We start from the raw sequence: 16,786 nt of genomic DNA on the forward strand, positions 1-16,786 counted from the left end.
AAGTAAATAGAAGGTAATTTGAGGACAGAGATGGAGGCAGGGATCCACACTAACCAGGGAAGGCTTGAGAGGAGGTTGAACCCAGTTGAACCTATAAAGAAGATAAGGATTCTGAAATACAGAGGAAGGAGTGCCTTCCAGGCATAAGGAACCAGTTTGGACAAATAATCTAGGGAAAGGTAATAGAAAATGGAATGTGGGAAATAATTAGCAGCTCATTTTAGCAGGGACACAAAATAACCTGAAGGAGAGTTATGTGAGATGCGATTGGAAAGTTACATTGCAATGAAATTGTAGAAGGCTTTAATGGCCAACTGAGTAGTTTCTATTTCATCCTGGATTTAACAGAGAGCCACTGAAGACTTTTATTAAATAAATAATTTTATTAAATAAAATAGGAGTGAGATTCCATCTTGGCAGATACACGGAGGATGAAGAAGGTAAAAGAAGACAATATAGCAGCTTTGGCAGTAATTTCAGGGAAAAAGTGACTAGAGTCTGAGATGGTGTTTGTATGTTGTGTGAATAGAGAGAAGGGGACCAGATTTTCTGGAGGTAGACCTACTAAGTCTAAGCTATGGATTGGATTTGGGAGGTGAGGAAAAGAGTAAAGAATGACTCCAAGTTATGAACTAAAAGAAATGGGGAAATACGGAGGCAACATACTTTGGATGTGTTGTGTTTGAGAAGCCTAAAGAACCTACAGGTGAAAATAACCAACAGGCAATTGGAGATCAGTAGAGATATTTAGATTGGATAAAGGCACACAAACCCCATTTAAAAACAAAGTAGGTTATTTTGGAATGGGGTTTACCATCACTGGAATTCTGCATATAAAGGCTGGATGGCCACTGATCAGGTGTATTTGTTGACAGGATTTTTGTTTAGATGTAGATTTCCTCGGTAGATAACTACGGAGATCTCTTCCAAGTATGAGATTCTGTGATTTGGGAGGCAACAATCTGGGAACAAAGGAATTCTGGGGGGGTGCAGATAGGGTGTCCCTTGGAAGGAAGATAAAAGAATCTGGGATAAAGAGGGAGAAAAAGATCAGTGATTATCCAGCAAAAGTGGACAGGGAGGAAGACAACTAAGGAGGAGAAGTGGTATTGGAAGTACACGGAAAAGGATAGAAAATCCAAAATGAGAGGTTGTTTCCACAGTGTATTTTAATAAATTTGTTGACAATTTTTTAAAATTTTCAGTCTCAAATACCACAAGTACCATAACCTTAAAAAGTGCTTTACACTTAAAATTTATGTTTCTCCAATAGGACAACTCCAATTCAACTCAGCATATTTCTGTAATCCATTCGTGATGCTTTCTTATGTTTTAACAAATTAAAATGGGTTGGAAGAAGTATAATCAATATCCTTACATTGGAAAAAGTCACATAGGAAGTATAGGCTATCTCCTATCTCCTGCAGAAAGGCAAAAGGTTACTAGGGTAGACAATGGTATACAGAGTGAGATTCAATCACTGTAAAGGTTATTTTTGATCAGTTATTTTTCATAAGATAGGATTTAATTTGGGTAAGGGAGGGTTGAAATGGCATATAAAAATGAGAAAGAAATACAGATTATTCTCCAAGATAGGAATATAGTCTTGGTACTGAAAGAGATCTTAGAAGACATTTAGTCCAATCCCCTTTTACAGCTGAGGAAACTGAGGCCCAAAGGAAAATGACTGATTCAAGGTCAATTAAATGGCGCAGTCTAGATCTGAATAGGTCCCTGACACTAAATTTAGCATTTCTTTCAGTTTACCATGCTCTATATTCCCTTTACAGCTCAGTTTGGCTGTTTTTCCTAAATTTCATTCTCCATTTTCTGAATATGAAGAAGGAACATATGCTACTTAAGGTCAGGAATTGTTTTTAATTTTGTTTTTAAACATAAAAGACACATAATAAATAGATTAACCAGCCCAGCTGCTGTGGAGAGAGTTCTTAGTGAAGTACAAACTGGCCTAGCTGACCTTTGAGGTCCTTCCAACTGAGATTCTATTAAAAAAAAAAAAAATTCCTGTTTTTAAATAGCTAATGGATTCTTGTTTTCAGTTTAACATTGTCTTCAATAAAAAAACACATAAATGTCAGATCACAAGACTCAATGTCGAAAAAAACTTGAATTCTCTGCTCCAAGGGGAGTTTCTGCCTTCTTTCTAGCTCAATTTCTTCATTCTCCAAGAGAAAGAAACAGACCCTGGAAAGCTGAGAGACCTGAGGCATAATAGTTGAAGGCAATCTTATGCATTTAAGGGAAGAAATAAAAGTTTCCCAATCAAGTTTCCCAGAACATGAGCCAACAGTAAGAGAAAACTCTTTGCTAGGAAACAGCAACAAAAATGAGAAAACCTACCAGTTGCACTGAAATAATTACCCTCTCCCCGCCTCCTTCCACCACAACAACCAGCCAGACACTCAGGGATGGGGAGTCAACCATGACTATTCTATGCAACAAAGAACACAGAATGCAAAATGTCTGCTTGTCGATGCGTGCCCCTGATATTATTAAACTCTGAAGTACACAAGTTTGGTTGAACTCAGACTCACAGAGGCAGAGGGAGAGAGAGAGACAAATATTCCTCTATCATTTTTCCTAGACCTTAAGTCAAACAGCAACATAAACAATTGAGTGAGCCTTCCTCCTTCCTTCCTCTCAATACATGTGCCCATCCAGTGGCAAAGGCAGGATCTAAGGATCCCAGGTAGCTACATCCATTGGGCCAGATTAGGGCTAGCTTGGGGCAAAGAGAGAGAGTTTCCTTCTTTTGGAGATGCAGGAAGGGAAGGAGGAGATAGAGAAGGGAGTTCACCTCCAACGAGTTGACCAATTTCTCTCTCCCTCCTTTAATCCATCCCTTCCTTTATTCCTCCCTCTCTCTGTCTCTCCTTTCCCTCCCTTCTCCCTCCCTCCCTCCCTTTTCTCTTCTTTCTGCTTCTATCTCTCTCCCCCCTTCTTTCTCCCCCTTTCTCTCTTTCCCTCTCCTTCCCTTTCTCGCTCTCCTCCTTCTTCTTATCTCTCTCTCTCTCTCCTCTTCTGTCTCTCTGTCTCTCTCTCTCTCTCCCAATTCTTTTTTTTTTTCCTTTTAATTCCCTTCTCTCTATCAACTCCAAGCTCAGGTTAGGGAAGTCCCAGTGGTCAGTGGGACCTCAGATCAACTGTGGTTTGCATTGCTTCCTCATTCCTTCACTTCTAACTAGCTATCATACTCATCATATGTCAGCTTTAAAAACAAATGGATTTTGAAGGGTTAGTTGTATGCTTTTTCCTGTTTTAGCTAGAATACCAAATATAGAAATCTTTTCCAGGGCTGAAGGACAGAAGGGAGGGGTTCTAAGAAGATGTAGGAGAGAGAACTACCCTGAATCCTGGTGACGTCTCACTTATTGAACCAGTGTCTTAGTTGGTTCTGAATTCTTTTTTTTTTTTTTTAATTTAATAGCCTTTTATTTACAGGATTTATACATGGGTAACTTTACAGCATTAACAATTGCCAAACCTCTTAGTTCTGAATTCTTTTAAAAGAAAAAAAAAAAGTCTAATCCTCTTGGTGAGAGCTGGTAAGACATGAGAATGAAAGTTGTAATATGAGGTATTGTGTTCTTGTCATGGTGAAAAGGGGCTAAAAAAAAAAAGAATTACAACTATGAAGTTGAAGAACAGTTAAAACATTTGTCAAGGGGAGCTACCAGCAAGAATGACAAAAGACTGAAGAGCACAGAATGAAAGCGGGGAAAATTTAGTGGTGATTTGCATAAAGTACCAATTGTGGTATAAGTATCACCTGTTTTACAAAGTACAAGCTGGTCTTTTACCGGGGCAGGGTGGCTATTTTCTTCCTTGCAGTCTGAGGTATAAAAAGACAGACTAGGGGAAACTAAGGATGGAAAATTCATTTTACTCTTTCTTCCTTTCAGGGGAATGTTTTTCTGGGTATTGCTATGTAGATTCTACAGGAGGAACTGGGTAGTATTTTATCTTAACCTTGTATCTTTCTGGTTTCTTTTAATCTCTGATTTAGTAAAATGGTATTTAATTGGAGTTCCCCCCCTCCCCCAAGTGCTTCATGGTATTTTAACCCTTGAGCCTGAAATTATTAGGCTGGCTTCACTTGGGCCTGGTTTAGAATACTGATGTTTGCTTTTCTGCTTCAGTCAAGACTTATCTTTGCTCCAAAAACAGGTTGATATTCTTCCCAGAAGAGAGTGTATACACAGATCTCAAGGAAGGACTCTCTAAAATCTTTCTAAATATTACAGTTGTTCAAAAGTGAAATGGGCTACCACAGTAGTAGTGAAAGTTATGTGGCCACTTAGATACATTGTAAAGCAGACTTTTTTTGGGTATGGGTTACACTACATGATATAAAATATATTATATATATACATATACATATATATACACACACATGATATATACATATATACTATATATACATGAATTCCTACCAACTCCGTCATTATGTGATTCCATAATGAGAAAATTAGAGAATTCAGGAAATGAAGTTACCTCATGTGCCTTTAGGGGAGAAAGGATGGAAGGAGACCAGAATTTGATTATAATCAAGAAAAGGGCAAAAAAAAAATAAATAAATAAGAAGAATGCAGAGGATATAGTCCTTCAGAAAGTATGGGTAGAAAGAAAGAAAGAGGTGGTACAGTGGACAGATCACTGGACTGGTAGTCAGGAAGACCAGAACTCTAATCTGGCCTCAGATACTTACTATCTGAATGACTTAGACAAATCATTTCACCCTATTTGTCTCATTTTCTCACCTGTAAAATGAGACAGAGAAGGAAATGGTAAACCAGCCAATAAAGCTCCAAATAGGGTCATAAATTGTCAAATTCGACTAAAATGACTAAACAACAACATCCTCAGGAAAGAGATGGCTATAGAGGATATAGAGAAATGGATGGGAAGGGAATGAAAAAAAAAAGACACAAAAAGAGATAAAATCTAGAGAGACAGAAAAACCCTGTCTTTCTATCAGAAAAGACCCAGATTCTTTACAATCAATAAATTCTACAAAAGGCTATTTTTTAGTATCTTCATCCCTGCTTATTGAAAAGATCAGCCATCTAATCACTCAACAAAGGTATCTGGCTTTGGTTCTTCTTTCTCCTCAGGCTTGGCCCTAATCAGTTCAAAACAATTCACTATTATTAAATACAGACTATGAGCTCATCATTGGACTAGGTCTATGGGAGATATAGGAAAAAAAATCATGATCTCAGTCCTTGTTCCTAATAATAATAATAATACCTAAAATTTTTGTAAAATAGTATGCTGACAAATATCTATCTCCAAATTACAGGTGAGGAAACTGAGGTTCAAAAAGCTGTAAAAGAGGAACTAGTGTGGGGTTCTTAACCTGAGGACTATGAATTAAAAAAAAAAATAGATAATTGTATTTCAATAAAACTGGCTTCCCTTGTAATACTTTGTCTTTTATTTTATGCAACTGAAAATATTAATCTGAGAAAAGGGGTCCAACAACTTTACTGCCAAAGGGGTCCATGACATAAACCAGAGGAAAGGGGTACTAGGTGGTACAGTGGATAGAGCCCTAGCCCTTAAGTCAGGAGGACCTGAGTTCAAATGTGGTCTCAGACACTTAACACTTCCTAGCTGTGTGACCCTGGGCAAGTCACTTAACCCCAATTGCCTCAGCAAAAACAAACAAACAAACAAACAAAAACCCAGAGGAAGAACCCAGGACCTTTACACTATGCCACATGATCTTAGCCATTGGAGGTATGTAATTTTATGGCACCTTAGCACTAGATACATGGGAGACTCCATATATAAAGGAAAACATAACATGATCTCTCCCTTATTTATAAAAGCAGGGGAACTTATGGATATGGCATACAGCATAACTCTCTGATATGTTAATTGGTTTTCTTGAACTACCTTTTTTTCTTTGTTGTTTTATTATATTTATTTTATTGTTTTATTTATTCTTTTTTCTCCTTGAAAATGGAGGACAAACAACCTGTGAGCAGTGGTAGCTGCCCCACTGGGGACCCAACTGGTCATTTCCAACTGGATAACTCAGCACCCCCCTTCCATCCCACCCTCCCTTCTTTCTTTCCTTCCTTCCCTCCTTTTCCCCTTCTCTCCCTCCCCTCTCTCCTTCTCCCTCTGTCCACATAGGGAATCATACTCAGAGGATGGGGATGCTCTGTTCAGAGTAATACAATATTTGATCACTGAAACCTAGCAAGATATTTTGGGGTTTAATGGCTAGATTTCTTAATCTGCCTTAAACCCAAATCACTTTGACTCTCACTGACTGACCAACAATAGGGCCCAGCCCAAGTCTCACTTTGTCAGAGTGAGTGTAAATAGCAATTATTTCTCTTTAGTCAGAAACCCTAAGAGTTTTCTCCTCCCATGTGGATTTTTTTTTTTTTTTTTTTGATTAGGTAAAAGAGGCCATAACAGTGAACGGGTATTACCTTAGCTTGAAAAGTCCAATGTCTCCCACTATATCCAGGACCATTTCCAGTTATTCTGATCTATATCTGGCCACTGGACCCAGATGGTTCACTTGCAAATCATAACATCATCTTCCTAATGTTTTGGTCTTCTTCAAGAATGAAGGACAAACAACAATTCTTTGTTATATTGAATGGTTTGCTATAAATGGAAGTGATATATTCAGAAAGGAATGTGAAGTTCAAAAAAGTTGTTAATTTTTTTTTTTTGTTTGTTTAAAAGCATAGGATGCTGGGTTATTGGCAACTCACTCCAATTCTTTCCATCCTCCCCCGCTTCACTCATGCAAAGATAGTTTTCAACATTCACCCCACACACACTTCACTTTCTAGTTGAAATCAAGTCAGTTGCTCTTATCAAACCCAGATAGTGAGCTGCCTTTTGCAAGACATATGATAGTCAGTGGTCTCTTTGTCTGAAAAGACAAGGCACAAAAGAAATCAGAATGTAGCAAGAAGGCAAATTCATAAAATGAAAAAGAACTCAAGAGTTTCTCCTTTTGGATAAATAACAAACCCTGTTTGATTCTGTTGATACAGAATCTAGTTCTTGGAGTGGATAGCTACCCAAATTCTCAGCTTGCTGGAAGGCCTCAACTCAACTGAATTTCACAAACTTTGTCATATGGTTTAAAGGCAGAAGGACTTTAGAGATTATGCAGTCTAATTTAGTTTGCAAATGAAAAAAACTGAGACATGAAAAAGTTAAGGTCACTAGGCAGTAATAAATCGAGATTAAAAATCAGATCATAATCCAACTCCAGTGTTCTTTCCATTCCACCATATTGATTCCTTGTGTATTCATTAAAAGCTTACTACTTACAGAATAATGTTAGGTATTAGGGAAGATAGAAAATTTAGCTAAAGGCAAGGCCTGGGACTGGAGCTTATCAGCTAGTAAAAAGATCAAGAAATGAACAGAGATAATGATAAAGCAGAGATAATAATAATGTGAAATAATAATAGCACTACCAATCCAACTGGTTCTGAGTCCATAGGACACAGAAACTTAGCTGTCTCTCCAAAGGAGAGCTTTTTTGAGCTATATTTCTAGAGGATATAATTTTCCCTTTACCTTCCACAAAGACAGCAGAAAGGAGAAACTGAATCACATAGCAGAACCTATAGGAGAGACACTTGTTACTCTCTCCCCATGAGGATGGTATTCAGCATACAGTATAAATGCATGTATCAAATGACATATATATATATATATATATATATATATATATATATATATGTTTTTTGACTAGGTGAAAGAGGTCATTCTTTGCCTCAATTGCTACTTAGCCTTAATCATTGATTGGGCATTGCCTCAGTCAAACTGAGACCTATTAAAGGCCTTAGCTTAAAAAGGCTGTGAAATGATCCAACCATTCTGGAGAGCAATCTGGAACTATGCCCAAAGGGCTATCAAATTGTGGATATTCTTTGACCCGGCAGTGCCATTACTGGGTCTATATCCCAAGGAAATCATAAAGGAGGGATAAAGGACCCACATGTGCAAGAATGTTTGCAGCAGCTCTTTTTTGTGGTATCAAAGAATTGGAAAATGAGTAGATTCCTGTCAACTGGGGAATGGCTGAGCAAGCTGTGGTATATGAAGGTAATGGAATATTACTGTTCTATAAAAAATGATGATTTTAGAAAGGTCTGGAAAGATTTACATGAATGGATGCTGAGCAAAATAAGCAGAACCAGAAATACATCATACACAGTAATAGCAAGATTGTGCAATGATCAACTAGGAAAGACTTGGTTCTTCTTAGAGGTTCAGTGATCCAAGGCAATCCCACTAAATTTTGAATAGAAAATGCCATCTGCATCCATAAAGAGAGCTATGGAGATTGAATGCAAATCAACACAGGATATGACTATTTTTCTCCCCAGGCTTTTTCCATTTTGTTCTGATTTTTCTCTCCCAACATGATTCATAAAGAAATGTGTATTTTCGAAGTTAATATTCATGTGTAATCAGAAAAAAACAATGAATAAAAAACACATATATTTTTAAAGGCCAAGATCTCCCAGTGCATCCAGGGCCCTCCCCAGTTGTCCTGATCTGTATCTGGTCACTGGACCCATGGCTCTGGAAGAGAGAATGAGGCAGGTGACTTTGTACAATCGTCTCATTCACTGGCATATCATAGCACTATCTCCCAGATATCACGGTCCTCTTCAAGAAGGAACAACAACACAGAACAGAGTGTGCACATAGGTGCTTAACAATTTTCTTCCTTTCTGTTCCCTTTACTTGTATATGGCTCTACTTCCCCAAATAGATTATAAACTTGTTGAGAGCAGAAAATGTTATTTATCTTGGTATTTCTCTCTGCCTCTCCCTTTCTTCACCTTCTGTTCCTCAAAGAGGCAACTAGAATAATTGCTTAATGAATAACAGCAGAGGTTCCAAAGAAGGTAGGTATAGCACAGAGCAGGAGAGGGGCAGGGATTTAGCAAGTATCTAAGCCAAGAAGCACTTATTAATCACTTACTGTGTGTAAATGCTCTCGAGATACTCACAGTATAATGGGGGGGGGGGGAGGAGAGAATTATTCACAAACAAGATAAATTGGAGATCATTTCAAGGAGAAGGTACTAGCAATAAGGCAGATCAGGAAAGATGAGATTAGATAAAACATATCATCTCTGATCCTCACTGCAAAATGGCTGAGATTACACAGGTCTCATTGCCTATCCCTACACTCCCCAGAGAAGTAAATATTTCTCCCCTATACCATCCCCTTATCCCTTCCTTTCCCTATCCCCCTCATCTTCAAAGACTGCCTCTTCCCTAAATCTGAGCTTCCTTTCTCTACCTTGTGTCACTCAGTTTCCTCAAAACCAGATCCAGGTTTCCAGCCTGCCCTACCCTCCCCATCTCCTGTGCTTTTTCCTGCTGAAATCTCAGCCTCTGGGGTCCCTTTGTGTTCTCTCCTGCATCCTTCCTGCCTAAGTGGGCCTCTCTCCACAGCACCAGCACCTGCCTATTTCCTTGATGTTTCCTGTCACCACCACCCCTCAAGACCAGCAGCTCCTCCCATGTTTCCAACTCCACCCATGGTTCCAGCCATGATTGCAGAAGACCTCTGCTTAGGAGTTTATAAATCAAACACCCTGTGGCTCTGAGCATTCGGCAATATGTGGACCAGGACAATTTTGACATTTAGAATAAGGAAAATTCACTGAATTGGGAATCCACTAAAACACCATGTAGTTTTTAGAATGCCCAAGCCCTCAGAATTCTGATTTTGGGGAGGATAAAAATTCTGCCGTCACAAGTCTCATTTCAAGTCCCTCGAATCATCTGCATACTTTCTAATTCATGAGTATTGGGAGTTAGAAGGAAGCCACCCTGACCCATTCAAGTAGAGAAGTGAAATGCTGATGAAACATGGAGAAGGTGTTTTGTTTTTAAATGGAAATCGGGGAAAGAAGGGGAGGGGAAGGGGAGGAAAGCACACACACACACACACACACACACACACTCTACATATGTATTTTCAAATATTCTTTATAGCACTAAAGTTTGTTATTTTGATATACAAAACCTCTATATACTCATAAAATTATCATACAGTATATTTAGATATGTGAATAAGATGGAGGAAAACCTGGAAAAGAATCATAAAAAATTATATTTTACCCCCAGTTTTTTTTCCGAATTTTCACATCTTTGTCCCTTATCAGAGTAGCAATTGATTGAGTTGGAGATATTGTACTTCAAGTCAAATATATGGAATAGTAGAGGATGCTAGAATAAGAATCCTGCTTCTGGAGTACTCGTTTCAAATTCTGACTCAGATATTAATTATGTCACTTAGTCTGTTTCGTCATCTGAAGACTGGGGCTAACAATAACAGCTACCTCACAAGGTTGCTACAAGGACCAAATGGAATGTCTGTATAAATGTGTTCTATGGAGTCCTAACTGGACAGCTATAACGAAGAAGCATCTAGGAACTGCATCAGATATCCTGAGATATCAAGCAGAGCACTGGGAGATATTGCAAACATGCCTTCTCAGCTTATTCCCTTATTGGATTCCCATTGAATATGGAACTCAGGCTCCATAATTCGATTAGAACATCAAGACTTCTGCCCAGAAGCTGAAATCCATGATTTCTCCTTTGTTTTGTGCCGATGATGTATTTAATATTCTTTCTCTCCTTACTTCACCCTACCCCCATTGCAGAAAGAGAAAGACCTTCATTGCTTGGAAGAGCAATGACTAAAGATCTGCTAGTTCCCTATTCTTTTCTTCCATCTCTGCCTTTCTCCTGGGTGGGGGAAGAGGAGGGGATTGGGAAGGGGGAAATGGATCTGGTCAAGGGATCCCTCTCTGTATCACAAGAAGAAAGAAAGAGTTTTCAATCAAGAGCTGACCTAAAGTGTTTGGGAATTTTGCGATAAAACAAGAAATGAGGGTCTGGTCAGTGAATTTTGGTGGTCATTTGGACCAGATCCCACAATCTTTAACTTTTTGGTCTCTCTCAGTGACTACAGGCCAGAATCAGAAAAAAAAAAAAAAAAAAAGGGTTATCTTATTTAACCTATTCAAGTGAGAGACAAAGCCAGGCTCTGGATAAGTATTCAGACAGCCTCTTCTCCCTTAATGATGGGAGAAAAGAGCAGGTTCCCAAGCGTCTTCTTAGTACAACTCAGGCCTCACTGCCTTACCACTGTCTGGAGCCTGGCAATTCTTTCCTCTCCCTAACCCACAAGCTCATCACCTCTCTTCCAGCACCTCCTCCCCTCAAGCCAGTGCCTCTCCTCCTTCATCTACAGTGACAGTACTCCCTGCCCCCATTATCTGTATCACCCCCCTTCCCCAGCTACTTCACTCCTATCTACCCCCACTTTCTCCTCAACCTCCTTACCCTCCCCTCCCTTACCTTATTCTGATTACGTTCTTTCTGTCCCTGCTTTGCCACCTATCTCCCCCCTCTCTTTCTCTGCTCCCTTCTCTCTGCCAATTCCTTCCCTACATCCTCTACTTTTGACCCCCCATCTCTACCATCCACTCTCCTGGATCTCCCAGTTTCTGCCCTCCAGCTCCCCCATCTCTAATTTCCTCTCTCTTGCATCCCTCAGTTTCTGCCCCCCAATCTATGCCATCCCCTGTCCTGGATCTCCCAGTCTCTGCTCTCCAGCTCCCTCAATTCTGCCATCCCCCGTCCTGGATCCCCCAGTCTGCCTTCAGCTCCCCCAATCTCTGATTTCCCCTCTCTTGCATCCCTCAGTCTCTGCCCCTCCCCCATCTCTGCCATCCCCTCTCCTGAATCCCCCAGTCTGCCTTCAGCTCCCCCGTCTCTGATTTCCCCTCTCCTGCATCCTCTAGTTTCTGCTCCCCCACCTCTGATTCCCCTCTCCCGGATCCCCCGGTTTCTGCCCTCCAGCTCCCCCACCTCTGAGTTCCCCTCTCTTGCATCCCCTCAGTCTCTGTCTCCCAATCTCTGCCATCCCCTCTCCTGGATGCCCCAGTCTCTGCTCTCCAGCTCCCCCGGCTCTGCCATCCCCCTCCCGTTCCCGCAGTCTGTCTCGCCCCGCCCCCCTCCCCCAGCCGCCTCATCCCTCGTACCCGTCCTTGCCAGGCCCAGTCTCCCTTCCCCCGACTCCCAGCCCCCTGCCCAGCCCTCCTCCGCGATCACGCAGCCCACTAACCCGATCCGAAAAAGCAGCCTCTCGCTACGGGCCATGATCAGCCCGGGGATGCTCCAGCGGGCTCGACCGCAGCGGGTCCGGGTTAACAAGAGCAGGAGGAGAACGAGAAAGAAGAGCCCGCAGCAGGCGAGCGGGTACAACGACGTGGCTGGGCAGCCCAGCAGGGCCATGCTGGGGGCCGGCTCTGCTGGGGACCCGAGAGGGAGGGCCGTGGGCGGGGCGCTGCTAGGCTACAGCCCGCCCTGGGCTCCCACACAGTGGACCACGGGGGCCGGCCCCGCCCCTAGCCTTGACCTAGAGGTTCCAGCCCCTCCCCCCCATTGACATTAGGGCCAAGCACCTCCCCCGCTCGCCGTCCCTTCCCAACCAGAAGACCTGCACCGACAGGTTTTAAGGCGGCCGATGTCATTTGTACGCAGTGGCAGTGGGCGGCGTTCTGACTTTGCCCCCAGCCGAGATATGGAGGGGAGAGGATTTGGAGAAAAAGATAGGGGAGTGGGACCTGCAGCTGCGACTTCAGCCTTGAAATCCCAAATAGATGGCTTATCCGGGGGTTTCTGACTGGGAGACCCGTTTTCCCCTCCCGTGCTCCCTCTCGTCTTATTCACCGGACTCCAGTTCAACAGGCATTTATTGAGTGCATCCTGCAGGAAGAGAGCTCTGCGCCAGGTTGCTGGGCTCTGGTGCAGAGATGGGGAAGGCAGGGAAAAAAGACTCAAATAATGTGTGCATTCGAAAAGGTTCAAACACATCCGGCCGTGAAGCCGGGAGGGAGCAGATGCGGCGGTGGGCTGAGGTGAGGGGTGAGGGATGGGGCTGAGAGGGGATGGAAAAAGCTAAAACTGTGAGGCTCGAGGCCAGGGGCCAAGTTCATTCTGTCCCCTGATCCAGGAAGGACAGGAAATGCTGCACACAGCTACTGCTCGCTACCTCTCCTACTGGGAGACTACTGAGGCGGGAAGCAGATTAGGCAAATCTTCTGTCTTTCCACCACTCCTCTTGTGCCCAGAGCACTCGACACTGAATTCTGTCCTGGTCTCTCTTCCCCTTCCCCCACTCCTGTCTCACACCTCCACTCTAGAAGAGGACCGAGAGGGAGTCGGTAGATTGGAGAACCAAATGCCCAGGCTGCAAAGCGGTGACTATTTATAGGAGAAGGAGGTGGGTGCCCTTTGCCCTCCTGGTCCGTTCCCAAAGCCTGTTGTGCCTCTTATATGTTGTGCTTTATATGTTTGTGCCTCTTCTTGACTTCACAGGACTGCAGGCGTTATGAAAGTACAGGTGAGGAATGCTCAATCCCCTTATCTGAAGAGCTGCCAAATCTTCTCCCAGGCCGATTTTTCCCAGCTAAGCTAAGGAAGATTTTTGCAAGCAGGAGTTTCAAAATAAAGGACACTGCTTTCTTGGACCGAAAGAAGGAAGTATCTTTTGGTTGTTCTCAGAACCGGAAAGGCTAGAAGGTCTGTTTTGTTCTCTCTATCTCTGTCTCTCTCTCCCCCTTCCTCCCTTTCCAAAAACTAAACACACAGAGAGGCTTAAAAGGTCTGTTTTGTTCTCCTTGTCCTTCTTTTTCTCCCCTTCTCCCTCTCTCTCTCTCCTTTTCCCCTTTCCTCTCCCTCTCCTTCTCCCTCTCCCCCTCTTCCCCCCACCCATCTCTCCCCATTCCTCCTTTCCAAAAACCAAGCACACCCAGAGAGGCTAGAGGTCTGTTTTGTTCATTCTCTCCCTTTCCCTTTCCCTGTCCTTCCCTACCCGCCCCCCTCTACCCTCTATCCCTATCTCTATTTTGGAGCATTCTGCAGCCTTATCTTAACTGACTGAATCAAACATCCATTGACCCATGCAATAATTAAATGAACCATAGGATTTGAATCTAGAAGGGATCTTATAGATCATCTAATCCAACCACAGCATTTTATAAACAGAAAAACAAATTGAATTCAAACCCAGATCCTTTGACACTGAGGTCACTGGACTTTTAACTATACCATATTGAAGATGAGGAAATATTGACCTTTCCTTTTGATGACATATTGCTTCTTGGTGCCTGCCTTTTTTTACTTCCTGATGGAGGAAAGATTTGTCAGACCCTCCAAAGATCATCTTTTCCCAACCTCCTGCTTTCAGTAATCACAGGCCATTCTCAAATTCTGATAAATGAGGGCCTCCATATGATATATAGGTTCTTAACTTTTTTGTGTGTTATGGTCCCTTTTGGCATTCTGTGAAGCCTTTGTACCCCTCCTCAAAATAATGTTTATAAACTCACAAAATAAAACACAGGATTACAAAGGAAACCAATGATATTGGAATTGTTATGGTTACAAAAATTAAAAAATAAACAAACAAATTCATGAGCCACAGGTTCAGAACTCGCCTCCCTCTCTCATAGTTGGGAAGCTCCAGAGAAATAGTCCCTTCTCCTTCTCCTTCTCCTTGAAGGGTAAATTCTCATAAATGCCTTAGTAAATTCTCATAAATGCCTTAATATTAGGAGTTAGTTCCCTCTTTTGGAGGAGGGATTGTTGCTCAGAACATCTGTCTCCCTTCTCTTTCCCTTTCTCATAATACCTTGCATTCTTTTCAATACAATGCAAAAAGAGGATTGTGTCCTATCCATAGGAGTCTACTTATATTGACAGTAAGGGAGAATGCTTGACTAGCTGTTTTGGCTATAGTATATAGTATATCACCAAGTGGTGATACACTCAGCCCTGAGCTATCACCTGAAAAACTGTGCAAATATGAAGTTTTAAAACCTGACTATCTTTATCTTTTCTCTGGACATGTGCAAACAGTATCTGTCTGGTTCCTGCATTTTTCAGCCTTTCCTTTTAGTTTCCCTCTGGGTTCTAGTCTTGAGCATGATTTAAACTTGTATGTTTACCTCCATTCCCATTAGATCCTAATCTCTTTTCCCTAACTTCTTATGAACCAAAGAATTACAGATTCACATATAGATTACATTTACTAAACAAAAAGCATTAAAGCCTACTGTGGCTTGAGTAAACCAGACTCCCTTATGTTAATATGAGTTTTCCAACTTGAGTTCCAACTCCCACTGTATACAGCAAAATATTTATAACAGCACTTTTTGTGCTAGCAAAGAAATGGAAATATAACAGATATCCATCAATTGGAGAAGGACTAAACAAATTATGATACATGAATATAATGAAATATCACTGTGCTGTAAGCAACAATGAATATGATAAATACTGAGAAGCATAGAAAGATTTACATGAACTGACACAGATTGAAATGAACAGAGACACTGCCTGCTATATAGTAGGCACTTAATAAATGTTTATTAATTGATTTGAGGGAAAATATACACAATGACTACAATAATTTAAATTACAAACACAAAATACTCAGCAATGAATAAAAAGTTTAGCTTCAAAGAAGAGGCTTAGGAAGACTTTTCTATTTCCTTGCAAAAGTGGAAGGCTCCTGGGTGTGGAATATTGTCTATATATATATATATATTTTGATTTAATTGCTCAACTAAAATTTTTTTGAATTCCAAATTTGCTTTCTCCCTTTTGCCCCTCCCCCATAATTCAGAAGGCAAGCAATTTGATATCAGTTATATATGTGAAATCATACAAAACACACTTCCCTATTAACCATGTTACTGGAGGAAAAAACCCCAATACAAAGTAAGAACCATAAAATGAAAAAAATATATATGCTCCAAGCTGACGAGATAATTATCTCTTTCTCTCTTAGTATAAAACATTTTTCACCTGAATCCTTTAATATTGTCTTGGATCATTATATTGGTCAGAGTAGCTGTCACTAGTCAGAAGACCATCAGTCTTTCACAGTTAATTATCTTTACAATATAATTGTTACTATTGTGAGGGATGTAGAAGACCCTTACCCAAAATGACTACTCAGAGATCACTCAGTAGAAGGCAGAAAAGTTGTTTATTGAAAAGCTCCAGAGGATGAGCCGTCCCATCCCGAGATAAGAAAGAGAATGCTCTTGGTAGGAGGGCTAAAGAAGTAGTAAAGATACATAGCTTTTATACAAGAAATTACATCACAAGTAAGAGAGCATTGAGAAGGGGAGGGTGAGGCATCTAATCGGTTGTTGCTATTTGGGGAGACTGGAATGGAAGGTTTCTGTTTCCCTGAAATCTCCTGATTTCAGGGAAACAGAAAGTCAGGCCTTCAGGCTTAATCAAGCAGATAGTGGTCCAGCTAATAGACTAAATATCGATAAATGTCAAATACCAATAAATGTCATCAGCTCAGATTAAGTAAATATGTTTCTAGCTGGCTAAGGCTCAAGTAGATATGAGCCTGCACATATTATACAGGTCATAGGGGAAACAGAAATAATAAAATACAGAAAAAGAATTCATACATTCCTGTAAGTTCTTCACCTTATCTATTCCCCACACTATGTACAATGTTCTTCTGGTTTAGCTCACTTCACTTTGCATCAGTTCATATGTCTTCCCAGATTTTTCTGAATCCAATCTTCATTTCTTATAACACAATAGTATCCCATTACAATCTTATCGCACAACTTTTTCAGCCATTCTCCATGCGTTGGAAATCATCTCAATTTTCAATTCCTTGCCAGCCCAAAAGGAGCCATTA

At 41.1% G+C, this 16,786-nt stretch overlaps 1 protein-coding gene and 1 long non-coding RNA gene across 3 annotated transcripts in view; one reads left to right on the forward strand and one right to left on the reverse strand.

Annotated features, from left to right (window-relative positions):
- Positions 1-12,410, reverse strand: part of LOC100920897 (PNKD metallo-beta-lactamase domain containing) — a 29,500-nt gene extending 17,090 nt beyond the window's left edge. Inside the window, exon 1 of one of the 2 annotated variants that reach the window (XM_012546371.3) lies at positions 12,173-12,410. In XM_012546371.3, the coding sequence (XP_012401825.2) occupies positions 12,173-12,342 (170 nt within the window). In that variant the 5' untranslated portion in view covers positions 12,343-12,410. Of the gene's footprint in view, positions 1-6,470; positions 6,678-12,172 lie in introns of those variants that run through there. The other variant, XM_031958063.1, reaches the window with a different exon arrangement.
- Positions 12,411-12,473: 63 nt separating this feature from the next.
- On the forward strand, positions 12,474-15,285 carry LOC105750029. Its single transcript, XR_001120848.3, has 3 exons — positions 12,474-12,968; positions 13,254-13,333; positions 13,429-15,285. It is a non-coding gene; the product is annotated as an uncharacterized LOC105750029 (long non-coding RNA).
- Positions 15,286-16,786: the final 1,501 nt, after the last annotated feature.

The sequence above is a fragment of the Sarcophilus harrisii genome, chromosome 3 (genome assembly GCF_902635505.1).
Source record: "Sarcophilus harrisii chromosome 3, mSarHar1.11, whole genome shotgun sequence".
Classification (NCBI taxonomy): domain Eukaryota; kingdom Metazoa; phylum Chordata; class Mammalia; order Dasyuromorphia; family Dasyuridae; genus Sarcophilus; species Sarcophilus harrisii.